Here is a 17873-nt window from a genome sequence, read left to right on the forward strand (position 1 = left end):
GTATATTTAAAGGAGTAGTTAATCCCCACAATTACTTTGTATCTATTGATTGCTCACTCCATGGAGACTTGAGTTCAATAATATTATTTTTGTATTTGTCGCATTCCTAAGACAAAAATGTATATAATTTTGTAATTTTTTCCAGCTGGATTTGTTACTACTACTACTATTTGTTCTTATTAGTTAGTTCTACCATGTGTTGATGAAGTGGGGTACCGTTTTAAAGGGAAATAAACTGCCTTTCCGATGGTTATTGCAATACAAAATCATGAATAATAAGCACAAATGTCCTATGTTTGTGTTTATATGTTAAAGTGTAAAAACTCAGATTTCATCCTGTTGTGATACTGAAAGCTGCTTGCTGCTGTTTCCAGGAGCCGGTCAGAGATCTGCTTCATCATGTCGTCCAGCGGAGGAGACGATCGCTTCCTGAAGGTGAAGAGAGACCCTCGCTTCTGGGAGATGCCTGAGAAGGAGCGACGCATCAAGATCGACAAGCGCTTCAAGTCCATGTTCACCGACAAACGCTTCAAGGTAGAGTGACAAGATAACCACACTTTACTTACTGGTCCTTTTATATACTAACAGATAACAAGATAACCACACTTATGGTCCTTTTATAAACTAACAGATGACAAGATAACCACATTCACTGGTCCTTTTATATACTAACAGATGACAAGATAACCACACTTACTGTCGATAATGCCTCTATCGGCTTTGATCGGTATTGGCTTTGCCAATCTACAAGCTAGATCAGATCAGATATCTGTGGGACTGTGAGTCTGTAGTTCTAATGGAAGCATTCTAATCGGAAGCTATGGAGTGAGTCTGTAGTTCTAATGGAAGCTGGGGAGTGAGTCTGTAGTTCTAATGGAAGCTAGGGAGTGAGTCTGTAGTTCTAATGGAAGCTAGGGAGTGAGTCTGTAGTTCTAATGGAAGCTAGGGAGTGAGTCTGTAGTTCTAATGGAAGCTAGTGAGTCGGTAGTTCTAAGTGCAACAGGGAGTTTATTCCATAGTTTGGGGGCCAGGAGGGAGAAGAGTCTAGAACGAGAGGGTTGTTGTACACAGACAAATGTGTCTGTGGCAAACTTTGGACAAGCATTTAACATGCGCGTGTGTGTGTGTGTGTGTGTGTGTGTGTGTGTGTGTGTGTGTGTGTGTGTGTGTGTGTGTGTGTGTGTGTGTGTGTGTGTGTGTGTGTGTGTGTGTGTGTGTGTGTGTGTGTGTGTGTGTGTGTGTGTGTGTGTGTGTGTGTGTCCACAGCTGAAGTACACAGTGGACAAGCGAGGACGTCCTGTCAACCACACGTCTACAGAGGACCTGAAACGCTTCTACAACCTGTCAGACACCGAGGAGGACGAGGTAGGACTTTCACCGTCTTTATATTCTTTATATTCAACCCCCTCTGTAGGTTCAAGTAGGTTCATTAGTGTAGCCACCAGGGGTTGACACTAACGCCTGCCCGACTGCCCGGGGCAGGTAAATAATAAAGGTCGGGCAGGTGAAGTTTGCTACCAGGTTGCCCAACCGGGCAGGTGCCCATTTTGAGTAACATAATATAAGATATGTTTCGTTAGCCTACTTGAACGCTGAGCGGGGCTATATTAGACTAGTGTTCCGCCTCTCTCTCTCGCTATCTCTCTCTCCCCCAGTCCCTCCCCACACACACTGAACGAACGTTGTGCAGTGGGATAGTTTGCTGCGACATGAGCTCCCTTGGAAACCACTATTCTACAAGCTCACATTATGCAAAAAAAAAGATGTGCATCGGACACGATGAGCGCTCTGCTGCAACTAATTAGAAATCGCACGATGCAACCCGTAAACGTGACATGCCTCATTGTGCAAACATGAAGTGACTGCTATGGAGGAACTAGTCTTTAGCTATAATGTTGCCAAAATGGCTTGCAATGCTGTCTGCTGGCATTTACTCTCTTATTGGGCTTCCCTGACACTGAGCTTAACATTAACAAAGTGTAAAAATGGCCAATATGTGTTGTTTTTTTCTTTTCCTTATTACTGTGGGAGAGTGCAATCATTCAATGCCCCAAGTAACAAAGGTGAACACCAAACAGTATTGCAGGCCTGCCAGGCCATTTTGACCATTTTTGGGTCGGCGCTACCCACACGTTTGGCTGTGTTGCTCATTCCACGAATGCCAGATCCTTACAAGCTCTACCTCGTTGTAAAGGTGACAAATCAACAATAAAAATGATTTAACACAATAGAATTTGGTATTATTAAAGGGGAGATATAATTAATTATTAATATGTTTCCTTTCTTTTTGTGCTGAGTTAAGTTTCCTAGCTATCACCTAGGCTTTGTTATGTATTTTTAGGTGATAGCTAGAAAACAACACTGCGGTGAAGTGAATAGCTCTTCACCCTGGACTCTGATAGAGGCTTAAGTGCTCGCCCTCAAAATAAAATATTATTTTGAGGGTTGCAGCCTGAAAAGGTTGAGAACCACTGACCTATAATACTGTACTATCAATAAAAGGCTGATGATGATGATGATGATGATGATGATGGTGGTGGTGATGATGATGATGATGATGATGATGATGATGATGATGATGATGATGATGATGGTGGTGATGGTGGTGGTGGTGATGATGATGATGATGATGATGATGATGGTGGTGATGATGATGATGATGATGATGATGATGATGATGATGGTGGTGGTGGTGATGATGATGATGATGATGATGATGATGATGATGATGATGATGGTGACATGACCCCACAAACAGGAGGATGAGGAGGAGACCACCAAGACCAAGGTGAAGGAGAAGGAGGTGAAGAAGAAGAAAGAGAAGAAGAAGACGAAGGAGGAGGTGAAAGAGGAGTCGGGTTCTGTGACGGCTGACCAGAGTTCTGAGGAGACCCAGAAAGCAGGGCTGTCTGCAGTTGAGCCTCCACAGCGAGGAGTCAGAGTGGTGGAAGAAGGTAAGGGACAGGGTTTTTATTTATTTTTGGGGCCTTTTCTGCCTTTTCATTGATATTTGTACAGTGTAGATCAGGGTTCCCCAATAGGCGGCCCGCGGGCCATTTGCGGCCCGCGGGGGGCTACTGTCAGGCCCCCACCAACCCCAGTAATAATGGTGGTATATAAGAGCAGCAACAACACTAGTATATTGTCGTTGTCGGGTGGAAACCTCGTATCTCCAAATGTGTTCGTTCTTTCGCAAAGTAAAGCCCTGGTAAAGGCCGTGTCACAAAAGTAGTAGAAAACAGCCGATCTACAAGCACACAACGCCTCGCGGTGCGAGGCGTTGTGTGCTTGTTGATCGGCTGTTTTCACTAGTTTAAATCTTTTTTATGATAAATGCAAAACGAACGGTTTTGGACATACAAGATTTTCACCCGACAACAACAATATCTGAACTGTCGCTGGAGTAGCGGGAACGCCACCATCGCACCCTGCAATGTTGTGGCCCTCGGCTTGGTACCCTAGACATAATTCAATGTTGTGGCCCTCGGCTTGGTACCCTAGACATAATTCAATGTTGTTGCCCTCGGCTTGGTACCCTAGACATAATTCAATGTTGTGGCCCTCGGCTTGGTACCCTAGACATGATTCAATGTTGTGGCCCTCGGCTTGGTACCCTAGACATAATTCAATGTTGTGGCCCTCGGCTTGGTACCCTAGACATAATTCAATGCTGTGGCCCTCGGCTCGGTACCCTAGAAATGATTCAATGTTGTGGCCCTCGGCTTGGTACCCTAGACATAATTCAATGTTGTGTCCCTCGGCTTGGTACCCTAGACATGATTCAATGTTGTGGCCCTCGGCTTGGTACCCTAGACATAATTCAATGTTGTGGCCCTCGGCTTGGTATCCTAGACATGATTCAATGTTGTGGCCCTTGCTTGGTACCCTAGACATAATTCAATGTTGTGGCCCTTGCTTGGTACCCTAGACATAATTCAATGTTGTGGTCCTTGCTTGGTATCCTAGACATAATTCAATGTTGTGGCCCTTGCTTGGTACCCTAGACATAATTCAATGTTGTGGCCCTTGCTTGGTATCCTAGACATGATTCAATGTTGTGGTCCTCGGCTTGGTACCCTAGACATAATTCAATGTTGTGGCCCTTGCTTGGTATCCTAGACATGATTCAATGTTGTGGTCCTCGGCTTGGTACCCTAGACATAATTCAATGTTGTGGCCCTTGCTTGGTATCCTAGACATAATTCGGCCCTTGGGGAAAACTAATTGGGGAACCCTGGTGTAGATGGACAGGACGAGAGACACATGAGGAGAGAACATGCAGCAAAGATAGTTGGGAACGGGATTCGAACCTGCGATGCACTGTCATGCTGCTGATGAGCCTCGGTGCCCGTAGTGGACCACCAGGTTTTAATGGTTAAATAGAAGGCATGGGAGTAGAGCTGTCAGTTTGCCTCTAAAATCCCATTCGAATTTCATTCATTCATTTTTATAATGTTTCGAAAATAGTCGAATAGTTTATATAATATATAAAATGTATAGTTTTTTTTTTTTTTTTTTTTTTTTTTACATTTTTTATATATAGTTTTTTTAAATGTATAGTTGTAAAATAATAAGCACATCGTTTGCACAAATTCAGATGCTATAACAGGCTGGGGAAAAAAGCTAAGCTACAAGCCCTAACTACATTGCATCATCGACGGGCTGTGGGCTTGTAGATCGGCTGGAGGCGTGGCTAGCAGCTAAATTGCTTGTTTAGACAGCATGCTGCGTGTCTCCGACTCTCCGTGCCAGACGAGCAGTGCGGAGAGAGAGAGGACTGGAGCAGAGGCTGCAGAGCAGAGCGTAAAAGCCAGCTCCTCTACGTTACTGACAGACAACTATTACATTAGTCTTTGGCTGTCCGCTGTTGTCATAAGTTTCTTAAATGTTACTTTCAACTGAAGCTTGGAAACAGCAGGAGAAATAGCCAAGTAGCTAACCAGCTAATACAATGAAGAAAGGAGACGAGAGGGGCAGAGGAGAGCTCCGGACTGCAGCGATGCAAACTGGTGTCGGGTGTCACACACACGAAGTGCTGTGGCATAACTTTCTCTGCCATGTACACACGTAATTGTTCATCATTTGTGACTTGATGAAAGCATTTATTTTCGCAATGGGAGGTCAGGAAAAACGTTTTTTGTTTACTTTTTTTTTTTATATAAACTTTTTTTTTTTTTGCATTTCGAATAGTAATTGAAGTATTCGACTTTCATCCATTTCTTTAATATTCGAATTATAGTCGAAAAACAGGCCTACATGGGAGTGCCCGCTACTGGCCTACCGGTCTGGGCACATACCACATAGGCTTTGTGTAACCATGCAGCGGGTCGCTGGTTCGATTCCCGAGCCAGACCAGATTTGCTGCGTGACTTTACATCAAGCTTTACTGATTGACCCGTAATTAATCAGACATATTTTTTTAATTAAGCCATATATGGGTTTTTATCATAAATCTGTTCCCAGGTGAAGATGATGATGATGAAGATGAAGAAGATGAAGATGAGGTAGAGCAGAGAGACGGAGCAGGAAGTGATGATGATGAAGATGATGATGACAAAGGTGGCAGTGGGTCAGATGATGAAGGTATAAACACAGCATGCACTCTGAAGTCTGTGTGTGTGTGTGTGTGCGTGCCGTGCATGTGTGTGTGTGTGTGTGCGTGTGTGAAGTGGTATTTCTTTGTCTATGCTGTAATACTCCGTTGTCAGGCCCATGGCTCAGGCAAATAATCTGTTTTTATCCGGTTTTGCTGGCGTTATTATCAGGGTTTTGTGGAGACAAATCAAAAAGCACACACACACACACACACACACACACACACACACACAGTGGCCACGCCACTGATGCCATCCTGCAGGATATATAGACAGATTTCTTGCCATCCTGTTTCATAGAATCCTTCAGTTTAGACAGACAGACACATGCCTGTTTCATAGAATCCTTCAGTTCCCCAAACATCCACAAACCTGGTTTTCTTTTTTGGTCACGGTATTGTTATGTTTTTATCGTGGACTCTTGAAAGATTAGCTGATGGGTTAAAAGAGATCCAATTCAAATCTAATCAAAATCTGCAACTCTTTTTACTTTTACTGTAAAATAAGGTAAGGCAAAACACGGTGAGTTTCAGCGTGGAGACTTGATTCACACTGAGGAAGATTTGATGCTGAAACGTGACAGTGTTTGGTTCCAGTGTGACAGTAGCAGATTTTGATTAGCAGATCTACAAACACACAATGTGTCACCCTGTGACATATTGTGAGCTTGTAGATCTGCTATTTTCAAAATATTTTTGATACGTTTGAAAACTTGAAACAGGACGTCTTGCATAACGAGTACTTTTACTTTTGGTACCTTAAAGGACCTACACCATGAATTTTCACTTTTTCTATTTTAAAACCTTTTTTTGGGGTCCCACTGGCACCTTCTATCCTCACAAAGTCCTATTTCTGACCGTTGTGTCTTTCTCTGGTTTTGGGCAGACAGAGATGAAAAGCTTTCCACGGGTTCTCAGAACAGTGCTGTTCTGAGAGTTTTCCCGTTTTTTTTTTCAGAGTCAAAAAAAAAAAAAAAATCAAATTTTTTTTTTTCAAAAAATTTTTTTTTCAAAACTTTTTTTTTCAAAAAAATGCAATGCAGTCAAAACATTTTTTTTTTCAAAAAAAAAAATCTTAACTTTTTTTCAAAAAAAATTTTTTTTCAAATTTTTTTTCAAAAACTTTTCAAAAACTTTTTTTTCAAAAAACTTTTCAAAAAACTTTTTTTTTTTTCAAAAACTTTTTTTTTTTTCAAAAAACTTTTTTTTTTTCAAAAAAATCCTTTTTTTTCTGGAAAAACCCCACTAGATGCGCCCCTGAGCAAACAGAGGCCGTTTTGGTATTGCAGCTGGAGAGCCTCATTATAGTAGAGCTAGAACAAACAAAAAGAATGGTCAGAGTGTTTTTTGAGGGTTAAAACCTGTCTAAGACTCAATTTTGAGCATATATTTATACAAAAAATATAGTTTTAAAAGCATGGTGTAGGCCCTTTAAGTACATTTTGATACCAAAACTTTTGTACTTTTACTCAAGTAAATGTAGAATTCCAGACAAAGTATTTCTAAATTGTGTTGATACTTTTACTCTGGTGCCAACCCAGAGTTTTCCAAGTTTGTAAGAGGCCTTGCCAACGAGTTTCGGAACTCGGGCTTGGCACGCACAGGCAGCTGCGTTTTTGTTTTTCTTTTTCTTTTTTTTCCCTACTCTCCTTACTTCCAACTTCCGGTTTCGTTATGATCGAGATCTCAAAATGCATGTTTGACTCCCAGAACAGCCCATGGCAGCTCCCATGGCAGCCATGTTTGTTTACATTTGAAGAAAACACCATAGCCTATATCTTTTGAATGCCGAACGGATTTCCAAGCGGATTTCTTTATTTGAAAGCTGTGAGTGGCGTGTGGTGCATTATCCGTGTATTGTCCTTGCATGACCCGTGCTCATTAAAAGGTAAGATTCTGGCAATGCAAGACATTGAAGATTTTAATGTAACACATTTTAGTACTGTTTCCACCACTGTTTTGTTTCCTCTCTGTCCAGACGGTGAGGACTCGGAGGACTCTGGTTCGGACTCGGAGGAGGACCTGGCCAGAGGCATCGGGAACATCGAGACCAGCTCTGATGAAGATGACCAAGATGACCAGCAGGGGGGGCCAGAGGACGTGGACTCCATCCTCAGGAAGGAGGAGGAGGAGATCACACACGACTGGGGGGAGCTGTGTAAGGACGCTCCACGATCTGAGCAGGTAAAGAAAGGGGCGTCGCACCAAATTCTGGGCACTGGGTACTAGGGATGTCAAAAATGGACCTTTATTAAAATCGATTATTCTATAGCAATAATCGAATATTATTCGAAAATCGATAATTAATTATAATTAAAAAAAAAAAAAATCTTCTGTTTTTCTTTTTTTTTTACTGGATTTCAATGCACATTTACATATGTACAACATGGCTCTTCAGGTAATTGGTAGCCTAACTACTACTCTTCATCTTTCTTTTTAGTGTGCCAGTGTACTGTTCACCTAATCTCTCAAGAACAGATTCTGTGATGCTTTACAATACAGAGGACGCTGTTTTCCCTTTTCTTTGATGATGGCCACCAAGTACCAAACAATCAAGCCTGAATCAATCACACCTGTGTCTGAGACAGGGGGGGAGGGGAGTGTGTAGCACGCAGCTGCCACTCTGCTGTGCTCCTTCACTCTGTCTACACAGTTTACAGTTGGTGCTGGTGTGAATAATAAATCAATGGCCATTTACTATTATCATTAATACTATTGTTAGCCTATATTCTATATATTGGTTGAAACTAACTAACTAAGCCAAAAAATAATAACTAACTAAAAAAAACAATAATAATAATAATAATTTTTCGATTTTCGATTATGAAATATTAAAATCGAATATTGATTAATCGAACGAATATTCGAAAATCGATTATTCGGTGACATCCCTACTGGGTACAAGGATTCACCGCGGCCCCCATGAATGTTCTTCATAGGGGGAGGGGGTTTAACCCATTTAGACTGGGAACACATTATTTAACTATTGAAAAATAGCAGATTTACAAGCTCACAGCACGGCACCGAGTGTCGTGCAGCGAGCTTGTAGATCTGCTACTTTTGAAAAATCGTGAACATTTGAGCAAGTCTTTGAATATTCCTTGTACGTTTTTTTTTTTGTTGTTGAAAAAACCTATGTTTCTATGTCAGTGGTGCTCAAACTTTTTCATGTGAAGGACCCCCAGAATGACGTGTATTTGGCCACAGACCCCCCATCTCAAAATATTTAGTTCATTTTGTCATAATCGTGATAATCATTTACACGTTGAAAATATTCACATATTTTCAAACATTTTCCAAAATAGTGGAAATATATAATATCTTCACGTAAAATGTCATAATCGTATTCGTAACAGCCCTAGTCTCATGGCTTGGTGTGTGTGTGTGTGTGTGTGTGTGTGTGTGTGTGTGTGTGTGTGTGTGTGTGTGTGTGTGTGTGTGTGTGTGTGTGTGTGTGTGTGTGTGTGTGTGTGTGTGTGTGTGTGTGTGTGTGTGTGTGTGTGTGTGTGTGCAGATCTCCTCCAGGTTAGCAGTGTGTAACATGGACTGGGACAAGATCAAAGCCAAAGACCTGCTGATGGTCTTCAACTCCTTTAAACCTAAAGGGGGCGTGGTCATCTCTGTGAAGGTAACACACACACACACACACACACACACACACACACACACACACACACACACACTCTAAAGCCGGCCATACATTATACGATAATCGGGCCCGGCTGAATCGGGTAAAATTTAACACTACAGGATCATTTTTTCAGATTATTTGACCAGATAATCTAAACGGGCTCACACTAGCCGTTTTGAACAGTCGGGCGCTCCGCACGCTACAGGATTCTATCCCGAATGAGTCGAGCTCGAACACAGCAATAATAAATAATATAATTGATACAAAATGCCACGGGGACTGTTCTGAGCGCTGTGCTTTGCAACACGCACGCACATACAAACACATTACGTTATCCACTCACTCAACACACAACACCGCCTCACGCAACGAAAAAAAAAGCTTCAATATGGAAGTTGTGTCCTATTTTGATGATTATATGAGTTCACCTTGACACGTTTCATGTCCATCCAACTCTGACATCCCCTCTCTCTCCTGCGTTATAGTCAAGTGCTGCTCCTTCTCACGGTGCCTGATTTATGATTAGTCGTATGACGGTGTAGCGCACACAGAACGTATAGATCTCCAAGACCAAACTGTGTCCCTTCCGTGCCACGTTGTAGGCTTGTAGATCAGGGGAGAGCCCCCGTAGATCAGGATAGGCTTGTACTTCTTTGATGTGATGTGCTGGACAGCCTGTGACTGACTGCAGACAGTGGCTGGTAGCGTTATTTCTTCTGTTTGTTTGTTTTTTGGATCGCGTTACCGTTGAGTTTTAATTTAAATTCAATCATTCATGATACAACCTAATGGACGGACGGACGCTATGAAAAGTGTGTCTGTGTGTGCGCGCGCGTGTGTGTGAGTGAGTGAGTGAGAGGCAGAGGGAGAGGTGGAGAAAAAAAAAGAGATGGATCTGTCACTCAGTCAGATGTATGCTCAGATGTATGCTCAGAGACTTGCGTCTATCAGCGGCTGCTGTACCTATTTTCTCTCAGTCCCCTGCTGCTATTCCAGTCTTCCAGACCAGTACTGATCCAGGAAAATATCAAACATGTTTGAAAAGAGTCGGGCTACCCCCGATCGTCCTCCGAGCCACTCGGCGGGGCTCCGAGTGGATCTGTGAGACCTCACGCTAGACGACGTTCATGCCCGATTGTCGGGCCCGTTTCAGTCGGAGGCAGCCCGACTGTCGGGAGGGTAATTAAATAGCCCGATTATCGGTTAGTGTAGGGCCGCCTTAAGGCCCCGTTCACACCACGCCACTCCCATGAGAATTCCGCAAAATGAAACGTGAGATATGCCTTCCGTTCAGAGTAGGGATGGGACGATATGAAAATGTCATATCACAATTATTGTGACAAAAGAAATGGCGATTTCCGATATTATCACCATAATCAAAATCCATTATCCTGGGGCGGAACATTTGCCAAAAAATAGCAGATCTACAAGCTCACAACGCGTCACAACGTGATGCGTTCTACGATCCTTTAGTTTACTGAGACGCTACGCTCTCTCTGCGTTCTACGATCCTATAGTTTACTGAGACGCTACGCTGTCTCTGCGTTCTATGATCCTATAGTTTACTGAGACGCTACGCTGTCTCTCTGCGTTCTATGATCCTATAGTTTACTGAGACGCTACGCTGTCTCTCTGCATTCTAACCCGTCAGAGTTTGGTAAAGAGAGAACAGAACAGATGTAATAAACAGTTAGTTTATGGTTATGTGTTGTTTATGGTTATGTGTTTATGGTTATGTGTTGTTTATGGTTATTTGTTGTTTATGGTTATGTGTTGTTTATGGTTATGTGTTGTTTATGGTTATGTGTTTATGGTTATGTGTTGTTTATGGTTATGTGTTTATGGTTATGTGTTGTTTATGGTTATGTGTTTATGGTTATTTGTTGTTTATGGTTATGTGTTGTTTATGGTTATGTGTTTATGGTTATTTGTTGTTTATGGTTATGTGTTTATGGTTATTTGTTGATTATGGTTATGTGTTGTTTATGGTTATTTGTTGTTTATGGTTATGTGTTGTTTATGGTTATGTGTTGTTTATGGTTATGTGTTTATGGTTATGTGTTGTTTATGGTTATGTGTTGTTTATGGTTATGTGTTGTTTATGGTTATGTGTTTATGGTTATGTGTTGTTTATGGTTATGTGTTGTTTATGGTTATGGTTATGTGTTGTTTATGGTTATGTGTTGTTTATGGTTATGTGTTTATGGTTATGTGTTGTTTATGGTTATGTGTTTATGGTTATGTGTTGTTTATGGTTATGTGTTGTTTATGGTTATGTGTTTATGGTTATGTGTTTATGGTTATGTGTTGTTTATGGTTATGTGTTTATGGTTATGTGTTGTTTATGGTTATGTGTTTATGGTTATGTGTTGTTTATGGTTATGTGTTCCAGATTTATCCGTCAGAGTTTGGTAAAGAGAGGAGGGAGTTGGAACGGAGCCAAGGACCCATGGAGCTGATGGCTCTGCCTGAAGACCCTGACAATGATAGCCATGAACAACAGTAATGTTACCCTATTATAGATATACACTTATTACCTATTATAGATACTAGCCCTTACCCGTTCAAAGATATGAGCTCTGAAATTATGTGCAGTGTGTGGGTTATGGGGTGTGCACTCGTGCACACAGTATATGAGGGATGGAAAGTAACTTTAACTGGTGCTTACATGATAATATCAGACCTGCCAACCCGTACGCATTTTGCGTACTAAGCACGCATTTTAAGTGTCAATACGCAGGTACGCTATTTCCCCTCATTGCTACGCAACTTTGGGGGATCTGCAGCACACTATTGAAGTGAAACATTTTTGGTCCCTGCCGTGTAGTTCCTCCCAGGCACCACTTGAATGGTGTGTGAATGGGGCGCATGGCACTGGGGAGCACTAGAACAGAAGGTATGCTCTTTTTTTGTCGTCAGAAGAAGAATTTAACCGGATGGAAACAGGAGTTTGTTTTGGTTTCATGTCAGCATGTAGTCAGCTGTCGCTGCTCGGTTTGTACATATATCGGCGATATTAATCAGATTAATTTAGATAAACGGAGAATGGCCGTGTTGTCGAGTCGTCGGAGTCGATGCAGTTGCACAGGGACAATTCGCCCCCCACAATGCTGCCTGTAGTATAACAGGTAATATATAAACGTACAATAATATTACACTATTAAACTGCGGTCGCCACCGCTACAGCTTGTTGTGTATGAAGCCCGTGTTATACTGTACTTCGTCATCCGACGGTGTTGCACGCGAGCAATGTCGGAAAACTTGTGACGCAGGTCGTAGTACAGTAAACTGGAACATACATTGACCATGATTGGGCTTTAGAGTAAATATCCATCTCTAAAGCTATCTCTAAATGAGTATGAATGAATGAATTAGGAGGACTATATGTATTGTCAAAAACATTAAAGGTGAACACGTTATTTATCACCTGTGAATATATGAAGACATTAATGGTTTGTTAACAATGAGTAGCCTGTATCCTCTATGAATGAATATACAGACTAGACGGTATGTGATCTATACACAATGTAGGCCTATATATCAATTAATGAATGCACTAGAAACCTACGTGAGTTGAATACTTGCAACTTCATGCAAATCATGCACAGAAAGGTGGTTTTATTTAGGCTGCTCAATTAACAATGTTTAACAAAGACACAGGTAAATATTTAAAGGTAAATAGCCTACCTGACAATGTAAAGCTATTTTGCTATTTGAATAACATGATTATGTTGATGTATGTTCATTCATTAAGTCACTGGTGAGACTGTTTTGCTAGTCTATTGTTAACTAACTCTGAGCAAGTGCAGTTAGTATATTTTATTAAAGATTTGTCAACAATATTGCCAAAGCAACATTACTGTATTGCCTGGTAATACTAGCCTACTTTTTCTCCAGACCAAATGGCATTTTTATTTAAAAGGTTGTTCTAACATCTTGCCTCCTCCTATTAGTGTAAGTCAAGACATGCAATGTGCTACATTTCTGGTGTGAAATTTTGTTAACATAACTGTAAAGGTCCCACCCAAAAAGGTGCATGGAACCCCCCAAAATATACGCTGTTTTGTGCAGGAAAACAACAAAAATTGCACCGCGGGCGCTGCGGGCGCCGCGCGGGCACTTCGTGCCCGCGCATGAGTACTCAAAAAAATTTGCCAGGGTTGGCAGGTCTGCAATATGTAGGAGCATCAATGTAAGAAATACCCGTTTCGTTTAATGGCTACAGAGATACTGTGTACTAGGGCTGTCTTCGACACAGGATTTATGAAGTCGATTCGAGTCGCGGGGGTTAATCCGACGCGTCGACGAATCGTTTTATAGTCTACTTTGTGTAAAAAAAAAAAGAAAAAAAAGTGTTGCTTTAAACCACGTCAACATAATAGAATAATACATTAAGAGATGAATTGAATACACAGTGTTTTCGGTGATATCGGTGCGCGAGCACAAATGTTATCTGCATAGCAGTGTACAACCATAGAGTTATAACACACCGTTAAAACAAATAAAACATCTCCGCTGTTTCAACTCTGCCCCGTCTCTCTGCACTGTCTGCAGCGTGCAGTAGAGATGAGACATTCGTGAACGATTCCGCTCTCTTGAACGGCTCTTTTAAATGAACGATGGGATCCAGTCCGCAGTCGCGGGACACAGAGCACTGACAGAGTAATGAGTCAGTGTCGAGAACGGATTCATTTCAGAAACTGATCATAAAAAGGTGGAGGCACAGCTCCCGCTTGAGCCAGGAGTGTGGACATGTCATGGACGCAAACACAGCGAAACACAATCATTCATCATGGATTACAACACTGGAACAATTCAGAAGCACTTTAATTAGAAAATGTAACTTGTAGCCTACACTTGTGTATGTTAATTTGACTTCAGAAGATTGTTTACTACTTCGTGGACGCGCGTTTGTGCTGTGGCAGGTTATTTAATATGGGATTTTGACAGCGTGCTTCCTCCTCTTAACGGAACACTGTCCCGGCTCTGAATGTTTTAACGAAGCGGCGGTTCTGAACCGTTCTGGCCGTTCCGTCTCACTTTCAACCCGACGCTGGTGCGAGACAATAAATAACTGTTCGCCAATTGCTACTTCTCATTGGAAGTACATGACACCACACCAGTCCAGCAGTGCACCGCAGTACTGGCAGTAGTAGGCTATAACTGGTGATATAAAAAAATATATATTTTCGCTTCGACTCAAACAATTGGCGTCGATTCCCGGGGCTTAAAACGACGCGTCGATTCGTCGATTTTTAGAAGACACCCCTACTGTGTACCGATCTGCATGATTTTTGGACAACATCTGTAACAGGGCCAGACAACCCCCCCCCCCCCCCCCCCCCCCCGCGCGCCCACCCACACACACACACACACACACACACACACACACACACACACACACACACACACACACACACAGCTGGTTAAACACGTTGCCTCATGCTAGATGCAGAATAGATATGCCTCATGCTAGATGCAGAATAGATAGTAGATACACCAGAAAAATGCTAATATACAGCATATGATTTGTGAAAGTGACAAACGGGCTTCACAGTTATATCAGGTGTGTTCATATGCTAATGGTGATGCGATTTCAGATCAATTGCTCCAGCCACTGAGGAGAAACACTGTTACAGACGGACACTCAGACAGACGGATGGACGGACGGACGGACGGACGGACAGACAGACAGACATTCGGAAAATTATATGTTTGATAGATATACACTATGCAATGATACACATGAACAACAGTAATATTACACTAGCATATTTATATATTTAGATATAGATATACAGTACATGCTATTATACATAGGGTTAGATAGTAACTTGTCTTTGGTCCATTATACCTCCCTTTTAAGCTTGTAAGCATCTGGCATTCGTGGAATGAGCAACACAGCCAAATGTGTGGGTAGGGCTGACCCAAAAATACTGCGGAAGAACGAATTAGAGACTTTTTTAGTGTTAAATCTGGGTTGAACATGATTAGCTGTGATCGTGGACGTCGGCTTACAAGCTGTACCTCGTTGCAAAGGTGACTAATATGTATCAAGTCAAGTTTTCGTACTTTTTGTGCACAGTGTATATATCTCTCAGCAACCCGCTGTTGTAACCCTTACTAACTAACCCTGTTGTAGTGTCTAGTAGGGTTTACAGAGACAACGTTAGGGGACTACCAGTTCAAGAGGTTGGTTGCGTTTCCATAAGCTTATTCAAAAATACGAAGCGAATTATCAGAAATGCGCATTAAGACAAAGCGAATTTAACCTGTTTCCATTTGTGGGTGTCATTAGCGACGATCGCATGAGCCGACTTACCGAGTTATGTGCCTTTATGGACAGAATAGTAGGCTAAATAGTAGGCTGTGAAAGAAAATTCTATATTCGAATATTCCTTCGAATGTTAACAATAAAAGAATATGCAAAAGTAAAAAATTGAGCTTCGAATTAATTTATATTTAATTAAAACAAATCTGCCGCACTTCTCGCGAGATTCTGGGCGCATGGAACGTTAAAAGGTGGCTGGTCTCGCGAGGCAGAAGTCTCCATTCGCTGCTGCAAAAGTGGGCTGATCTACAAGTCCACAATGCGTCGCTGATCCAATACGTTGTGGGCTTGTAGATTAAGGGTGCATGTTTAGCGACACCGTCATACAGCGAAGAATAAACCTCCAGCTGCTGTTTAACTTTCGCTTCACACTGACCGTCCGTCTCGCAGACACAGTGCACACACAGTGCTTTGCCTCAGAGTTAGACTTGTGTGCGTGCGTGCGTGTGTGTGTGTGTGTGTGTGTGTGCGTGCGTGCATGTGCGTGTGTGTGTGTGATCATAGGGTGTACAGAGAGAAGCTGCGTGACTACCAGTTCAAGAGGTTACAGTACTTCTATGTATTAATGTGTGTGTGTGTGTATCATAGAGTGTACAGAGAGAAGCTACGTGACTACCAGTTCAAGAGGTTGCAGTACTTCTATGTATTAATGTGTGTGTGTGTATCATAGAGTGTACAGAGAGAAGCTACGTGACTACCAGTTCAAGAGGTTGCAGTACTTCTATGTATTAATGTGTGTGTGTGTGTATCATAGAGTGTACAGAGAGAAGCTACGTGACTACCAGTTCAAGAGGTTGCAGTACTTCTATGTATTAATGTGTGTGTGTGTGTATCATAGAGTGTACAGAGAGAAGCTACGTGACTACCAGTTCAAGAGGTTACAGTACTTCTATGTATTAATGTGTGTGTGTGTATCATAGAGTGTACAGAGAGAAGCTACGTGACTACCAGTTCAAGAGGTTGCAGTACTTCTATGTATTAATGTGTGTGTGTGTATCATAGAGTGTACAGAGAGAAGCTACGTGACTACCAGTTCAAGAGGTTGCAGTACTTCTATGTATTAATGTGTGTGTGTGTATCATAGAGTGTACAGAGAGAAGCTACGTGACTACCAGTTCAAGAGGTTGCAGTACTTCTATGCGGTGGTGGAGTGTGACTCCTCAGAGACGGCTGACAGCATCTACCAGAGCTGTGACCGCTCAGAGTACGAGAGCAGCTGCTCTGTGCTGGACCTACGGTAAGACCCACTACATCTGAGACAGTAGATCAGGGGTCTTCAAGGTTTTCAGGCCAAGGACCCCTTAGTTGAGAGAGAGAGATGAAGCAGGGACCCCCACAACCTGTTCATAGATTCCATATAGTTTCATTGTTTGACAATCATCAGTGGATTTTGGATTCATGTCAATTTGTGTTTTCAGATATTTCACCACTTGAACCGTCAATACTTTATAAACTTCACCTTTCACTCTGTACTTAGTCTGCTCTTTTTCCGCTCTACACCAAACCTCTTTGGTCGCCGATCTACAAGCTCACAACGCCTCGTGCTGCGAGGCGTTGTAAGCTTGTAGATCTGCTATTTTTGTCTAAAGTTCTCAGAATATGTACTCACTCAAAGATTTGGAGGACCCACTGTAGTAACTCTGAGGACCCCCTGTTGAAGACCCCTGCTGTAGATACAGTCAACAATTACAATATTGTGGAAAAGCTCATTAATCTATATTGTATTTTAGGTACTTATTTTGTGTATTATTATTTTGATATTTATGGCATACAGCTCAAGAGAATACAAAATCCATACCTCAAAACATTACAATATTAAAACAAGGATTTATTTGTCAACCTTCTGAAGTTCAGCTGTCCTGAGTCCAGACAAACATTGACATTATCACAGCATGATGTCTGATCATTACTGTTTGTGTGCGTGCGTGCGTGCGTGTGTGCGTGTGTGCGTGCGTGCGTGCGTGTGTGCGTGTGTGTTCCTCTCCAGTTTCATTCCAGATGAGGTGAGCTTCGAGGAGGAGGAGCCTACAGACGTAGCCACAGAAGTAGGCGTGTCCTCCTACACCCCGAAAATGTTCACCTGCGCTGCTTCTGGAACCTCTACTGTAAGATATGATAATAATAACTAATAATAAACAGTGTGGGCTCACATGTAACTCCATGTATGGGCACAAAGATCTGCCCTTTGGCTGCACCTCATTGGCTAAGGGCCCTGCCTTTGTACTGTCCAGGAGAACTTGACTGATAGATAAATACTGAAGATAACATACTAATAATAATAATAACAATAGAGGGTATGCACGTCCACTGGGCCCCGC

General features: G+C 42.1%; 1 protein-coding gene across 3 annotated transcripts in view; it reads left to right on the forward strand.

The window, feature by feature from the left end:
- esf1 (ESF1, nucleolar pre-rRNA processing protein, homolog) overlaps window positions 1–17873 on the forward strand; it is a 38958-nt gene that overhangs the window by 2804 nt on the left and 18281 nt on the right. For 2 of the 3 annotated variants that reach the window (XM_080721068.1, XM_080721070.1), the window contains exons 2-10: window positions 375–534; window positions 1267–1365; window positions 2759–2954; window positions 5464–5583; window positions 7572–7777; window positions 9108–9221; window positions 11617–11726; window positions 16640–16792; window positions 17543–17660. In XM_080721068.1, coding sequence (XP_080577194.1) covers window positions 400–534; window positions 1267–1365; window positions 2759–2954; window positions 5464–5583; window positions 7572–7777; window positions 9108–9221; window positions 11617–11726; window positions 16640–16792; window positions 17543–17660 — 1251 coding nt within the window. In that variant the 5' untranslated portion in view covers window positions 375–399. Of the gene's footprint in view, window positions 1–374; window positions 535–1266; window positions 1366–2758; window positions 2955–5463; window positions 5584–7571; window positions 7778–9107; window positions 9222–11616; window positions 11727–16059; window positions 16099–16639; window positions 16793–17542; window positions 17661–17873 lie in introns of all 3 variants that reach the window. The other variant, XM_080721069.1, reaches the window with a different exon arrangement.

The sequence above is a fragment of the Nannobrachium achirus genome (assembly GCF_963921795.1).
Source record: "Nannobrachium achirus genome assembly, chromosome: 3".
In the NCBI taxonomy this organism is placed as follows: Eukaryota; Metazoa; Chordata; class Actinopteri; order Myctophiformes; family Myctophidae; genus Nannobrachium; species Nannobrachium achirus.